The sequence below is a fragment of the Pelophylax lessonae genome, assembly GCF_965119305.1.
Source record: "Pelophylax lessonae genome assembly, chromosome: 5".
In the NCBI taxonomy this organism is placed as follows: domain Eukaryota; kingdom Metazoa; phylum Chordata; class Amphibia; order Anura; family Ranidae; genus Pelophylax; species Pelophylax lessonae.
Window position 1 is genome coordinate 57948760 of NC_138772.1, and position 16895 is coordinate 57965654.

At 42.3% G+C, this 16895-nt stretch overlaps 1 protein-coding gene across 1 annotated transcript in view; it reads left to right on the plus strand.

Moving 5' to 3' along the window:
- The window catches only part of DUS3L (dihydrouridine synthase 3 like), a gene marked incomplete at its 5' end in the record, with an annotated part of 52814 nt that overhangs the window by 13729 nt on the left and 22190 nt on the right, over positions 1–16895 (plus strand). Inside the window, 6 exons of the mRNA XM_082259277.1 lie at positions 3391–3432; positions 6606–6758; positions 9362–9478; positions 11552–11617; positions 12285–12395; positions 14904–15000. Of these exons, the coding sequence (XP_082115403.1) occupies positions 3391–3432; positions 6606–6758; positions 9362–9478; positions 11552–11617; positions 12285–12395; positions 14904–15000 (586 nt within the window). The remainder of the gene's footprint in view (positions 1–3390; positions 3433–6605; positions 6759–9361; positions 9479–11551; positions 11618–12284; positions 12396–14903; positions 15001–16895) is intronic.

Here is a 16895-nt window from a genome sequence, read left to right on the forward strand (position 1 = left end):
CAGTGTGACCCAGGGGGAGGGGGGCAGAGAGCCGGAGCACTGTGTATATAAGGCAGCAGTGTGACCCAGCGGGAGGGGGGCAGAGAGCCGGAGCACTATGTATATAAGGCAGCAGTGTGACCCAGGGGGAGGGGGGCAGAGAGCCGGAGCACTGTGTATATAAGGCATGTAAACTTCATGGTAATCGCCAGTGGGATTCAAAATTGTGAGTTTAGTGTTCCATGAGGTCGACAACCACTGGTCTAAAGGTCCCAATAGATGGCTCCAGTTTCAGCCAATTCCTGCTGATCTGGACGAAACTTAAGCCATGGGTCACCCTACAAGTACCATCCGGCTCAACAAGGCAGGCAAAAAATGACCGGCTTAAACAATGATTGCAAACTATCAAGTGCAGTCAATGTTCAGCAGCACCCGCAGCCGCCAGGGCCATAGCTGCCCAAATATAGTGAAGATTCTTCCATCCACACTGGAGGAATCTATGGATTTTCTCATGCTGGTGCGTGCGTGTGCGCACACATGTACGCATACACTGAACGCAGTAGACTGGCATATTTATTCAACCTTACCAACTATGTATCTATGATGAAATGTGAGCCATCAATGAGGGCCTTTAGGCTGAGTGTCCATTCATAAATCTCCCCCTTCTTCCTAAGCCTTCCTTACTACTTTTATTTTTTATTTTTTGCAGAACACTGCTAAGACATGATTTGTATAGGTTTTAAAAATATGTCAATACTCCTATAATTTTTCTTTGCTTTTGGTCCTCATTCACACTGGTACTATCAAACCTGCATTTAGATTATATTTCTATATGTGTGTTATCATTTTTCAATGGAGCCATTCACACTGTGTTGATCTGTGGTTAGAAATTCTGGATTTGAGCACAGGTGTATCTTGTTTGTTTCATTTACCTGTGCTTAGGTGTGGTCAGTTTACCTACATTTAACACCTTCCCGTCTGGCCTTTAGCAGAATGACGGCCGGGCGGGGGCTTTATTGTTCTGACTGGACGTCATATGACGTCCTTCAGAATGGGGCGCGCGGTGATCCATGGTGTGGTGTGTTCCCCGGACGCGTCACATCACCGTTCTCAGTAAAGAATCTGACGTAGGCTCTTTACCATGTGATTCGCTGTGTCCAATCACAGCTGATCACTGTGTAAATAGGAAATGCCGGTTCTCGGCTTTCCTCTCCTCACACTGACAGCGCCTGAGGATAAGCGCTAAGCAGCTTTCCTCACAGGGGAGATCTTCCCCATCTGTAATACCTGTCAGTGCTCACCAGTGCTGCAAATCTTGGCTTTTCAGTACCGTCTATCAGTGCCCGTCAGTGCAGCCTCATGAGCGCACATCATTGAAGGAGAAAAATTACTTGTTTACAAAACGATTTAACCGAAACGAAGAACTTTTTTTTTTTCAAAATTTTGGTCTTTTTTTTTTTTATTTGTTTAGCAAAAAATAAAAAACCCCAGTGGTGATTAAATACCACCAAAATTGGTAAAAAATGGTAAAGATTTTTGTTTGGGTACAACGTTGCATGACTGCATAATTGTCATTGAAAGTGCAACAGCACTAATAGCTGAAAATTGGCCTGGGCAGGTCGGGGGTGAAAGTACCCGGTATTGAAGTGGTTAACCACTTAAGCCCCGGAAGATTTTACCCCCTTCCTGACCAGGGGGTATTTTGCGATTCGGCACTGCGTGACTTTAACGGACAATTGCGCGGTCGTGCGACGCTGTACCTAAACAAATTTGACGTCCTTTTTTTTTTCCACAAACAGAGCTTTCTTTTGGTGGTATTTGATCACCTGTGCGATTTTTTTTTTTTTTTTTTTTTTTTTTTTTTTTTTTTATCACGCGCTATAAACAAAAAAAGAGCGACAATTTTGCAAAAATAACAATATTTTTTACATTTTTTTTATATGAAATTCCCCCCCCCCCCCAAAAAAAAATGTAAAAATCAAAATTTTTTAACATTTTAGGCCAATTTGTTTTCTGCTACCTATTATTGGTAAAAAAAATCACAATAAGCGCATTTTGATTGGTTTGCGCAAAAGTTATCACGTTTACTAACTAAGGGAAAGATTTTTGTCATTTTTGTTGTTTTTTTTTTTTTTTAACGCGTAATGGCGGCGATCTTCGGTTTTTTTTTTTTTTTTTTTTTGCGGGACTGCGACATTGCAGTGGACAGAACGGACCCTTGACTGACATTTTTGACACTTTTGGGGTTACCAGTGACATTACTGCAGTAATCAGTGCTATACATATGCACTGTTACTGTAAAAATGACACTGGGAGGGAAGGGGTTAACTTTATTGGAGAGAGAGGGGTTAAGTGTGTCCCTAGGGGCGTGTTTCTTACTGTCATTGGCTGTGGCTAGTGGTGTAATAGCACAGATCAACGGTCCTACATAGCAGGACCAAGTGATCAGTGCTTTTACACAGGAGAGAATGACAGGCGGCTTTGTTTACACTAGCCGCCTGCCTTTCTCCCTCTCTGCCCGACGATTGCGAGTGACTGACGGACATCGGGTCCGCCGGTCACACGCGCCGGCTTCGTCGGGTACGAGCGGGGGCGGGAGCGCGCCTCCGGCGGCGCGTACTCGCCTGCTATTCGCTCTCAGGCTAGTGATGTACCGGTACATCACTTTGCCTGGGAGGGGCTGACCGCCGCCGTATATAGTCGGGCGGCGGTCGGCAAGTGGTTAAATAAAATAGAATTCTGTAGGTCCAGGACAAGAATCCATACTCTAAGCTTATGTATACACGGGTAAAAAGCTGGAACATATAAACACCGTAAAAAGTGATCCAGGAAGCATAAACGTTGGTACTTCTCAGATCACTTTCTCTTGCATTTAGAAAAGCTAAACACAGGAGTTCCAGCGTGAATGAAGACTAATGCTGGCCATACACGTATAGATTTTTGGATGAGACTGTTTGTGGGAACATTTATAGGAAAATTCTTTAAACATTTGATTAATGGACAAATGTCGTTTGAAAATTGTCTTTTGCATTTAACATTCCATTTTAAAATGAATGTAATTTCTGAGCGATAACCACATACACTGCACAAAAATTTGTTAGATCAAGTAAAGTTTTCCTTCCTGCTCCTTCGAATTTTCCCATCGCTGCAGCGGAAAACGGACCCCGCTAACGATAAGAAAATCAAACTAGTTTTCTTAAAATGAAAGTTTACAAACGAAATCTATACATGTATGGCCAGCATTAGATAAGTACCTCCCTTAGTAGAAAGAACTTAGAGCCTGAGTAATCCTGTCTCTGCCATTAACTAAACCCTACCAGTTATTGTAGGTATATACTGTGTGTGCTGGTTATTGGTACAGTTCTGTTTTACTGTCCTCTTAATAAGTTTGTGATTTTTGTTTCCCTCCAGATTGATTTCCGAAATAAACTGTACCTTGCACCATTAACCACAGTGAGTATGCCAACATGCGGCTTTGGTTTGAAAAGTTGTCTAATAGTTTCTCACTGACCCTTGCGATCACACAGCTTACATCTGTCATTTCTGTGGCACAGAGCAGAAGAATATTTAAAAAATCAAAGGATACCCCGGGGCAGCTTTCTGTTTCACATGAGACAGACAGTAAACATCACTTCTTTTAATCCGATCAGCTTCCTGACCACCTTCCACTTTTGCGCCCAGTGCCTGAAAACATTAGACGGACCGCATTCTGCATCTGGATCCTGACTGACTCACAATGTATGATCTCCAATTTACAGTCTGATATCAGCTGTGCTGTCAGTGGTGAATGGATGGATTTCTTAGATCCATGCCCAACCTCTTGTCCAAAGTACCAGACTGTTCATCCGATTGCTATAAAGCTGAGGTCCCCAAACAAATGTCCAGTTTACTGTCCTTCAGACTTTAGGGGGGTCAGAGTGGCCAGTGAGAGTAGAAAATGTCCAGGCATCAGTGGGAGTGAACAATGCCCTATTTTTGGTATTAAAGAAATCGTGTCCTATCGTTGGTGTCAGTGGGGGGAATAGTGCCCCATTATTCGTGTCAGTGGAACGAATAGTGCCCCATCATTGGTGTTAGTGGAAGGAATAGTGCCCCATCATTGGGTGTCAGTGGAAGGAATAGTGCCCCATCATTGGTGTCAGTGGAAGGAATAGTGCCCCATCATTGGTGTCAGTGGAAGGAATAGTGCCCCATCATTGGTGTCAGTGGAAGGAATAGTGCCCCATCATTGGTGTTAGTTGAACGAATAGTGCCCCACCATTGGTGTCAGTGGAAGGAATAGTGGCCCATCATTGGTGTCAGTGGAAGGAATAGTGCCCCATCATTGGTGTCAGTGGAAGGAATAGTGCCCCATCATTGGTGTCAGTGGGAGGAATAGTGCCCCATCATTGGTGTCAGTGGGAGGAATAGTGCCCCATCATTGGTGTCAGTGGGAGGAATAGTGCCCCATCATTGGTGTCAGTGGGAGGAATAGTGCCCCATCATTGGTGTCAGTGGGAGGAATAGTGCCCCATCATTGGTGTCAGTGGGAGGAATAGTGCCCCATCATTGGTGTCAGTGGGAGGAATAGTGCCCCATCATTGGTGTCAGTGGAAGGAATAGTGCCCCATCATTGGTGTCAGTGGAAGGAATAGTGCCCCATCATTGGTGTCAGTGGAAGTGAACAATGCTTTATTTATGGTAATAGAGAAATAGAGTGGGTTTATTCTGTAAATGTAGCTGTCAGATTGTCACTCCATTCTCCCAGTGCATTATTGAATAAGGAATGCTACAGGCAATAGGAGCTATTTATCCTACAGACTTTGGAGAAAGCTGACCACACACAAAACTGTCTAAGGCCTCTTTCACACATACGGACCGTTTGTCCGTGTTTCATCCATCTGTTGACGGATGAAAAAGGGACATCAATGCATTCCTATGGAAAAACGGATGATCACCCGATTACATCCATTTTCATCCGCTTCTGTCAATATCTGTTTTTTTGAATGGATGAAAGCCCTATTTTTCTTCTGTTAAAAAAAAAACAGATCGGACAACAAGCAGATGTAAACTGTCAAACGGTCCGTTTTTTCATCCGTTTTTGCATTGGTAGTGGATGTAAAACAAAAAAAAACCTATGAAAAATGGATGAATACTTAATCTATTTTGACGTAACTGAGCTGATGAAATGAAGAACGGTCCGTATGTGTGAAAGGGGCCTGACTGTACAGGTTCGAAATACTGAGATTCAGAGCCAAATGCGGGAAAAATAGTAAATTAAAACTTGTCCGGGTAATGATTAGGGGCCTGCTCACATGTGAGCCACACTGAGCGCACAGCTGCTGGTATGTGCTGATGAATGATTCCTGTGCATCACACTGTTTACTTTTTTTCCCCCACAGAACTTTATTGAAATGTTATGAGTGACAGTTCAGTACAGCATTGCAGCCCCCCACGCTGGAAAAAAGTACTGTATGTAGCGTGATCTGATGGCATAGGAAAGAAAGCATTTTGTCTTGTCTGTGCAGTAGGGCTGCTCTGGAAAAAGCTGCCAGTGTGGCCCCATTGCATCTCCTGGAAACAAGCTTTTAAATAAGTGTCAAAGATATTTGATTGTTCCTTGCTTTAACATTTTTGCCGTTTACCCACATGAGACGTAACGCTTTAAGTGGTATTATACCGCTTTTTTTGACTTTTAACTACAGGTAAGCCTATAATAAGGCTTACCTGTAGGTACAATTAATATCTCCTAAACCTACACGGTTTAGGAGATATTTGCTTTGCATGCAGCCGCTGACTCGTGTGGCGCATGCGCTCTGAAGGTCCGGGGGGGACTTTCAGAATTCCTTGCCGGGAACTGCCAGAAAATGACTCCCGTGCACATGCGCGGGAGTGATGTCATCGCAGCTCCGGCCAATCACAGCACTGGAGCTGCCGAACCCGGAAGAGACGCCGAGGGATCATGTCAGCTCCCACAGCGGTGTTCGGGGGTCCGTGTCGGGGCTTCGTTCTAAGGTAAGTGTTTCATAATGAGCTAGTATGGAATGCATACTAGCTCATTATGCCTTTTGTCTTGCAGGTTTTTTTTTTTTTTTTGTATGCGTTTACTACCGCTTTAAGGCTCATTCAGACGGGCGCTGAGACCTGTCCACTATGCTGCGCCCCTTTTTGATTTGTTTGCATCCATCTCACTGGACGCAGGCAGCCCTTAGAAGTGGATGCAGACTCAGCGGCTGCAGGGATACAATTGCATGTCTAAATTTGACATGTGGGTACATGGATCCCAATGCAGATCTGTGCACCCACTCCTGCATGCATGTCAGATTTTGACAGGACTGTGTCTGTGCAGACACAGCAAAAAGTGGCTAAACATGGAGGACGGGCCTCAGTATCTGTCTGGATAAGCCCTTACATAGAGCTTCTCTCTTCACACCTGCAGTGGGAAAGGATAGGGCAGCTAAGTATTTGCTTTGGGGGTAGGGTGACAATTAGAAAAACCTGTGTCTTTGCCCTGCATGGGGAAGAACACAAGTTCATTGTAAGCTAATATATCATTTTGTTGTACAGAGTTGACCTGAGCCTTTAATTTGTGTCAGTGAGATTGACTTGTAATACTGACCTGCTTGTCTCCTGTGTTCACCTTACAGTGCGGCAATCTCCCATATAGAAGAATATGCAAGCGGCTTGGAGCAGACATCACATGCGGAGAGATGGCCATGTGTACAAACCTCCTCCAGGGTCACTCCTCTGAATGGGCGCTGGTGAAGAGGCATCACAGCGAGGACCTCTTTGGAATACAGGTCTGTTATGGTGAACTAATAATACTGACGTGAGACAAATACTCCAAAATTCAGTGCTGCCAATCAGCAGGCCATCTAATTTTAGAATTAAAAAGTGACTTCTGTGAAAGGGTCTGCCTACCCATGTTATTTTTACGTCAAATTTCGATTTAATTTTAGTCGTAGTCTTTTGACTAAAATTCTATTTTAGTTTTAGTCGTATTTTAGTCGACTAAAATCGAATGGGTTTAGTTAAATTGTAATGCGTATTTAAGCATTTCTCAAGAATTGCCATACTCCTTATATATTCCTGGAGTAAAAAATCGAATAACGATATTATTTCTGGTATTAATGCCGGTTCACATTTCTGCGATGACAGAGATCGCATGTAATTTGAAGCGCACTGCTCCTAAAATGACATGCAATCTCTGTGCGGTGCTAATTCAGCCATACACTTTGTATGGCTGAATTCGCACCGCAATCGCACCAAACACGCACAGGACCCTTTTTTTTTGGTCCGCAGCAGAATCGGATCGCATGGTGGTTCCACACTTGTGCGATCCGATTCTATGCAAACTTTCAGATCGCACTGCGATATGCGATCTGATCTGGGGGTGTCGTTAACTTTTAATTGACACCCCCTGCGTATCGCATATGGCAGTGTGAACTGCCAGATGTGCGTTTGCGATGCGGGAACAGGCTGCGAATTCGCAGCCTTCCCGCATCGCACAAGTGTGACCCGGCACTTAAGGTTTGAACATGCTCTACAGACACTGCCATTGTGATGTATAAAGTATTTATAAATAAATGCAAGCTTCAAAAACAAAAGTATTGCTGTTCGTCAAAAAGAAGTGCAGCTTTAGAATATAAAGAGAACCAAAAAAACTGTATTGGCTTTAATGCCATTGCACATATTACCAAAATTAAAGGAGTTGTAAAGGCAGAATGTTTTTTTATCTTAATGCATTCTATTCAATAGGATCAAACACCTTCTGTGTGTAGCAGCCTCCCCAGCACCCCCTAATACTTTCCTGAGCCCCATATCTATATAGCGATGTCCACAAGTTCCTCGGCCGTCCAGGACTCTCCCTCCTTATTGGCTGAGACAGAGCAGCAGCGCTATTGGCTTCCGCTATGGTCAACCAAAGTCAGTTAGTCAATCAGGGGAGAGCGGTGGCAGGCCGAATGGCTGAATGGACACACGGAGCTGCAGCTCGGCTCGGGTGCCTCCATAGCAAGCTCCTTGCTGTTGGGGCACTCGACAGGAGAGAGAGGCCAGGAGTAGCGAAGAGAGACCTGTGAAGAGGAGGATCCAGGCTGCCTCAGGCTCAGTTTTTTTTTTTTTTTCTTTTTAGCAGCTTAGTAGATGTCCACTACTTATTCTTATGTGGTACAACAGTGTTAATTCAAATTTTGATTTAGTTTGAGTCCATCTTTTGACTAAAATGCCATTTTTAGTTTTATTCCTATTTTAGTCAACTAAAATAGTGTTATTTATTTGATAAAAATATTTTTATCAATGAAATGAACACTACTGTCTCACTATATTGACCTGATCAGCCTTCGTGTAATAAGAAAACCGCCACCCCAGCATCCCTTTACATGTTAGCTGATTGAAGGAGTTTACAGAGATGAAACTCCTGTTGCACTGGATGCCTGTAGTTTGGATTCAAGTTCTGTGCAGACATTTGTGAAAGGCACATAAGTGTTAGGGTTGAGTGAGACGATCACGTGAGCAGGGAAACAAAAATTCTGGGAAGTACTGTACACAAACAACATTGCCATGGTTTCAAGAAAGGGACGTCTGAAGCTGATCTTGTAAGCTTTTGGAGCTCTGCACTGTTTGAAAGGTTTTCTGCTCTGTGGCTGGGAACAACGTGTGTCCCGATGCCATTTTCATTCTATGGCAAGTCTTAAGCCTCGTACACACGCAACGATTGTTGGCCGTGAATTTTCGGCCAACGTCCGATCGGCCGATTGTCGGCTTGTTAGTATGATGCTTCCGACAACCGACTCCGACTTTTCGGCCGAACAAAATCTGGTGTGCAGACTATAAAATTTTTGTTGGTCGTCAACAGAACGGCCGATTGTTCGTCAGTCAGTACAGATTTCGGCAGACAAAAAACACACGGAAAGTTAACCAGCACATGACATCACTTCTGAAGTTGGTTTTTGTTGGCCGAGAAAATTCATGTGCAGTCTAGAGCACATTTCAACCAACACAACAACACTGGACAAAAGACGGCCGATCGGTCGGCCGATAATCGTTGCGTGTACGAGGCTTTAGAGTCCATGTCAGTGGGTGTTGTTTTCCTGCATTTGACGTGCATTTGGAACACATGCCAAATGCAGATCAGCAAAATCCCATTGACAGGTCAGAGGCTGTGTTTGACCTGTTTCTTAAAATGTAGCATGCCATGTTAAAGTGCATATGAACTGCAGGCAAAGCAGGTAAAATGCTGCACTTTCTTGGAAAGTGCTACATTTTCCATTTAATCAGAAGATGCAGCTTTTGACTAGAACGACCGATGACATGAACCCATAGACCTAGTATTGAGTTTGTGTCCTCTTATTTTTAGGTTTCTAAAATATAACTTCTATTTTATCATACAATATCATTGCAGCTAGAGGGCGCTTTTCCTGACACCATGACCAAATGTGCTGAGCTGCTGAACAGGACTATCGATGTGGACTTTGTGGATATCAATGTCGGATGTCCGATAGATTTGGTGTACAAGAAGGTAAACTTTTTCTGGTATAACTTTATTAATACTAGCAAGGTGTGCTTATTACTTTAATGCATCATCCAAACTGGTGGTGGTAAACTGTATTGCAAAAAAAGGAGGGATGTGATAAAATCTCTGCTGCATAGTTTGAATTATCCTTGCAAAAGGTATGGTACCAGAATCGGCAATATTATTTCATATTACAGATCACTCATCCAGTGAGAACCTGTAAAGCCTAAGTCCATGTTTCCTAACCCTAAATAATTAGTTTGGGCCATGCTGGCCCAAATGAACTATTACCATAACTAGGTTATGTAGCCTGCTGGGACACCCCGAGCCCTTCTAATGCTTCTCAGCCTTTAAAGTGGTTGTAAACCCCCCTCTCTAACTTGTACCTATAGGTAAGGCTTACATATAGGTACTGTAAATATCTCCTAAACTTGCACTGTTTAGAAGATATTTACTGTATACTGTGCCGATGCGCTTTGAAGGAATGGCTGCCCATGCCGTTTCTTCAGAGCCTTGTGCCGCATGTGAGTGACATCACACGGCTCCGGCCAGTAGTACAGCCGGAGTCCGCAGACCCGAAAGGAAAACCAAGTGAAGATGGATGCAGCCTCCAGTGGGGACAACGAGGGCTTCGTTTGGAGGTAAGTGTCTGTAAAATATAGAATATATCTCTAATATTCTATAGTTCTTTAGGCGTTTCGATTTGATTAGCATTGATAGCCAGACTGACTTTAAAACAAAGTGTGATTTTATTCAAACACACTTGGCATCAACAATACAATGTAGAAGGTATAACAGTTCAGTTCAGTGTAGGTCAAAAAATATGAAGAATAAAACAATATTTCATGGAAAAGATGTGTTCAGCGTGAATTCATGGCAATATAGCCATGTGTGTTCCTCTGTGTGTGTCCTTCTTCCGTGTTAATCTTTTCTCGTCTGGGAAGAAGCAGGAAATGACGTTTGCTAGGTTTCAGAGAGCAAAACACCTGCTTAGGTTGTAAAAAAAAGGACTATCAATAGATTTGTGTGGAGCAGAAGTAATGTGTGTGATCTTCGCTAGTCTGAGTGTCTGTGTGCTCTAGTCTGTGTGAGTGTGCGAACCGCGTGGCAATTTATCTTACATGTATACGTCATGAACTTCCAATACTCCAAGCCTTGTATGGCATCATAACTTCTGCTAACGTCAGTTATTCTATACAAGAGGAGGTACTAAGCCCATAAAGTCATAATTCCTAATATGTATATGACCAAAAAGCTGATTAGTCTTGAACTACTTTTATTGACAAGCCCACATGTAACACCCTATTCTTGTACGTCTAATGTGGCTGATGTCATGTAAACCATATAACAAAATTAACACATATAACCAACTTATACGACTTGTATAACTTTAAGTAAATACATACAAATACGATTAATTATGACTGGGATTACTTTAGTCCTTAACTAACATTATTTAAACTAATATATGCTATTCCTAGTATTACACATGAATCCTATTCTTGACTTCCATGACATACTATCCCACAGATACCTTATATGTCATCTTCCAACTAGCTACATACTCCAGAATTATCTGACATTTTACTGTCTCAGCTCAGATGAAGAACTCCATCGTTAATCACCGGATCAAGGTCATTCACACATAATACTATGATTAATCATAAAATCACATATATTTTGCAAGCTTGCTGTGAATATAATATCATTCCAATAAGTGCCGAATGATGAATTTGGAATAAATATTTAACAGTGTCATAAAATGTGCTGATATGCGATGCATACTAGCACATTATGCCTTCAATTTTCAGGTAACAAAAAAAAAATCACTGGTTTTACTTCCTCTTTAAGACGAAGCTTTATATTTTTTAGCAATGAATGTAAAGCTTTCTCTGATTGGCCAAGGTGGAGAGGCGGGCAGATGATATGTGTGCTTTTTTGTGGTGTGTGTTGCATATGTTGTGTGCTGGTATAACGTGTACTTGTGCTATGTGTGTAATAGCTATGTGCTGTATACTGGGGTAAGTGGATTATGCTTTTCTGCTAATGTCATTCATTCCTTTTTTTTTTTTTTTTTAGGGTGGTGGTTGCGGATTAATGACAAGAAGTAATAAATTTGAACAGATTGTGAAAGGAATGAATTCAGTAAGTTCACAGAGGAAGAATATCTGCACAATATCTGTCTCATGGTTTTGGAATGGGATGTCCAAGAAGCTTATATTTGGTGTAATGGTCCGATGTCCACAAACGTTTGGCCACATAGTATATATGCGTTGCAGCTCTGAAGCTTGGATACCTGAGCGATCACAGACTGTGACGCAGACAATAGAGTAAAGGCCCGTACACACGTACCGATCGTCGGCCGAAAAGCGCCGGCCGACGACCGATCTGCCGATTGTCGGCTTGTTAGTATGATGCCTCCGACAGCCGTCAGCGTACATTCTGCCGACAAGAATCTCTCATGCAAGCATTAAAATTTTAGTATGCCGACACCAGAGCGGCCGATTGTTCGCCAGTCAGTACAGATTTCGGCCGACAGACCGCAGATTTGCAATACTGGGCATGCTCAGAAAAGGAAAAACACAGGGAAAGTTAACCATCACATGACATCACTTCTGCAGTTGGCTGTAGTCGGCGGACAAAATTCTTGTGCTGTCTTTTGCACTTTTCAACAGACACCGACAGCCCTGGACAAAAGACGGCCGATCGTTCGCCGACGATCGGTACGTGTGTACGGGGCTTAACACCTAATTCTTATAGCTAGGATGAAACATCGTTGACAATCTAATATTTTCCACTGTCATATCTCTAGGTTCTAGACGTTCCACTGACTGTGAAGATCAGAACTGGAGTCCAGGAGAAAGTCAATCTGGCTCATAAGCTTATCCCAGACTTGAGGGAATGGGGAGTTTCTCTGGTCACTGTGAGTTCAGATGTTCTAATACAGTGATGTGTTTTTTTTTTTTGTTTCATACCTTTAAAGTGGAATTAAACTTAGAAATGATACATAAATGGGGAAATCTGCGCTAACTGGTAAATGTGAATGAAAAAAATATAAGCTGCAGTTACTAGTGACCAAAAGGTATATGTGTAATATGAAAGTGTACTACAATATTATAAATGAAAAAAGTGCTCAGCAGTCATTTGTTTGTAATTAATCTTGAGTGATATAAAATCAATTATAGAAAACAATTCAAATTAATCAAAAATGGTGTAAATATATTTATATATATAATCTAATTTTACAACAAATTTATAAAGTTCATACGTATAAAGTGCTCATGCATTCCTTATAGCAGGTGAATCCACTCATGTTGTAAAATCCAAAAGGTGCTGTCCAGATTCTTAGGTGACCACCATATGACCTCTCCCTAAACTGGGTGTACGCACCAACAGGAAAATGTAATCCTCAAAGTCTAAAACCAAAACTACAATCACGGACTCAGGCACACATTGGATTTTTTTGCTTCAGAATTATTTTTTTTGCTATATATTTTTTGCTTTGTATTTTGATATCAGCACACTATAAATATTTTATTTATGATGAGAACAGAGTGAAGCTGTTATGCAGTTATATTTCTAAACCTCACTATTTTGTACATTTGGGAATCTATGTTTTAATTTTATAGAATTGAATGGTTCACTGAATATCATTAGAATTCAGCATATAACACGGATTTTATACACATTGAGGTTTAAAGTAGTATTTATATATTCATTTCACATTAATTTTTTTTGGTCACAGCTATCACAATTTGTTTTCTCACAGCAGTAATTGAATGCACAGCACTTACTATATATATATATATATATATATATATATATATATATATATATATATATATATATATATATAGTATTTCAGCACTTACATTTTAAGGGGAGTGATCAGTGCAAGCAGCATTAACATAATGTCCTTCTACATACAGTAGTTGCTCACGGAATTATACAAAACCAATCACACTGTCTTTCTATGTAACAATTCTCTAGTCAAATGGAAAATCCTTTCCAGCACAAAGAGTAAAAATTCTTCATCCAATCGTGTCCCTTTCTCTCACACAGACATAGAGGGGAGAAGAAAGGCACCTCTAGTGTAAAGGTACATATACACAACATTAGACCTGTGCCAGTGAAAGAGTCAAGTACAGGCTTCATACAGAGCTAGAGGGACTCTGCAACAGACAAAAAAGGGGTAGGAGATGAAAAGCAGCGCCACCTCATTGTAGATTAAAAGGTTATTTATTACATAAAAACAATGTAGTACCTCACACAGAGCGATGCCTGAGGAAGGAGAACGCATGCTCCGAACGCAAGCACCCCCCCCCTGCCACTATTGGATGTAAGCCTGGATTCTGAATTCTGCTAGAAACACAGGAAGTGTCAGACTCCACCGGCACAGCCAGGACCACGGCTGCCACAGTGTACTTCCCTAACATCCCTACAGACGAACCATCCCCATTTGCTGATCAACTATTTCCTCTGTGTGAGTTACTACATTGTTTTTATGTAATAAATAACCTTTTAATCTACACTGAAGTGGCGCTGCTTTTCTTCTCCTACGCCTCTAGTGTAAAACAGTTTCTGTAATTTATTAAACCATAAAAAGTATTGCACTTATAATTTCAGAGTGTCAGCCTGACACCAAGGTAAACACACTTCATCTATACCGCACTGTCGACTCCGGCTGCGTCACGGAGCCGCAAACAGACAGGCTGTGCAGGTCCATCTAAGTTGTGGACTGGAAGGTGACATCATCCCACACTGCCCGTGTGTTCGCGGCTCAGTAAAACAGCCGGAGCCGACAGTGCAGTGGAGATTAGGTGTTTTACCTTTAGTGGCGGGTAAACTATGAATTCATTGTGCCATTTACTAGCACAACTTTTGATACATTTTTTATTTTATTTATTTTTCTAATTGATTTTATATCACTGAAGATTAATCTATTATAACAAATGATTAGTGAGAACTTTTTTCCATTATTTATTGATTCATTGATTGTGGAACACTTAGTGTGGTTACATTTCATATTACACACATTAACTTAAAAATGGCTAACTAGTAGGATTCCAAGGTAAATTTTCAGTATGGATAGTAACACATTATGGCGTTTAAAGCTCCTGTGGGCACATTTTTGCTAGAAAACTGCAGGAGGGGGCGGAGACAAGACCAGTCACCCTGCACAAGGTTAGAGAGCAGCAGTGGCCGGTCTTTATTACAAGAAGCTCCTTATTCACACTGGATTACTGCACAGATCTGGAAGATGTACACAAAGAACCCCGAAATTCAATTATCTATAAAACAATAGTTAGGTTTTTAACTTTTGACAGCTAGAGGGGATGCCAAATAAGTTTTTCCTGATCCAAGCGCTGAAAATCCTGTTCAACCTCGGGGTGCATGTCACATTTAATTCTTTTGTATTCTTTCCTTTTAGCTTCATGGCAGATCCCGAGAGCAGCGCTATACAAAGCTTGCAGATTGGGAATATATTAGCCGTTGTGCTAAGATTGCAGATCCACTCCCTTTATTTGGTAAGTGATAAACACAAGAGTTCTTGCTACCCTTAAAGTAGAAGTCTGGTCAAAAGCTACCTAAGTACAAAAATTCAGCCCAGCGCTCACTCCGAATGGGAAGACTGGCGTGCTGCTCTCCTCAGGCAGGGAACTCCAATACGGGTACATAGAAAAGAAAGAAAGAGGAGGCGCAAACACCTAGTGCATTACCCGTGGTCAATTTGCAAATTGTTTAATAAAAAAATGCCAAATGCATACTCACAGACGTAGAGATAAAAACATGTTATAAGAATCCACCATGTGTGAACTGGGACACGTCCTTCAGTCAGGACCGCTAACGCGTTTCGGGGGTCAGGCCCCCTTCCTCAGAGCTGGTCTTACCACATGCAGATCACAAATATATATGAGACAGCTCTAATTGCATCAGTTCAATCCCCTTCCCTCCCTCCTCCCCTCAGGGGAAAGAGGGCGGGACCATCCAGTGCTTCTAATATAGGCTCTCTCAGCCTAGAAAGAAAATTAAATTAAATTAACCCCTTACTCATCTTTGTCAGAAAGATCATGGTATACCCATCAGGAGCTCTGCACCCTGAGGAGTGCCTAAGTGGGCAGATTAATCAAGAGTGAAAACGTTAGAATGACTGTTGTTACTGGTGTGTGTGTGTTTTCAGAGGGGGCACTTGTCAGCAGTAAGCTGAATGGTTTACAACATTCAAGGGGATTGCATACATTGCGTACATACCCCGCTGTGATTGCTGGCCCATGTCTTCCTGCTCCATGTTGCAGCGGCATCGGTATTGTAACTGTTTCCCCTTGTTGTGTCCATGTGTCCACAGCTTCCTATTCGGGATCGCCGTTTGTTCCGGGTCTCAGGACGCTCACCCGCCATTCTGTGCCCTGGGACCCGTGTCACCACACTTCCGGGATTGTTGATGTTGATTGGGGTATGTACGCAATGTATGCAATCCCCTTGAATGTTGTAAACCATTCAGCTTGCTGCTGACAAGTGCCCCCTCTGAAAACACACACACACCAGTAACAACAGTCATTCTAACGTTTTCACTCTTGATTAATCTGCCCACTTAGGCACTCCTCAGGGTGCAGAGCTCCTGATGGGTATACCATGATCTTTCTGACAAAGATGAGTAAGGGGTTAATTTAATTTAATTTTCTTTCTAGGCTGAGAGAGCCTATATTAGAAGCACTGGATGGTCCCGCCCTCTTTCCCCTGAGGGGAGGAGGGAGGGAAGGGGATTGAACTGATGCAATTAGAGCTGTCTCATATATATTTGTGATCTGCATGTGGTAAGACCAGCTCTGAGGAAGGGGGCCTGACCCCCGAAACGCGTTAGCGGTCCTGACTGAAGGACGTGTCCCAGTTCACACATGGTGGATTCTTATAACATGTTTTTATCTCTACGTCTGTGAGTATGCATTTGGCATTTTTTTATTAAACAATTTGCAAATTGACCACGGGTAATGCACTAGGTGTTTGCGCCTCCTCTTTCTTTCTTTTCAAAAGCTACCTAAGCTTAAACCTACTCCCACCCCCATTTTAAGCCCAGCGCTAACTACTCTGTAAAGGAAAGATTTCGATACTTACCTATTCTGAGGGCAGTCTGGTCATGTGAACCAGTCCCAGCGCCTGCTTCATTGTCGAGGAGGACAGCAGACATTGGATGCCTCATAGCAAGTCTATGGGTAATGTCATCACACTGGCTTTGCAGCCATTGTCGCTGCTCTCTCCTCTCCCCTGAGGCCAGAGATTATGTGACCAGACTGGAGCACCCTTAAATTAGGAAAATATACACATTACTTTGCAGAGTAGTTAGCATAGGGCTTAGAATAGGGGTGGGAGTAGGTTTAAGCTTAGCAGTTGAATAGACTTTTACTTTAAAGCTCAACTCTGAGCA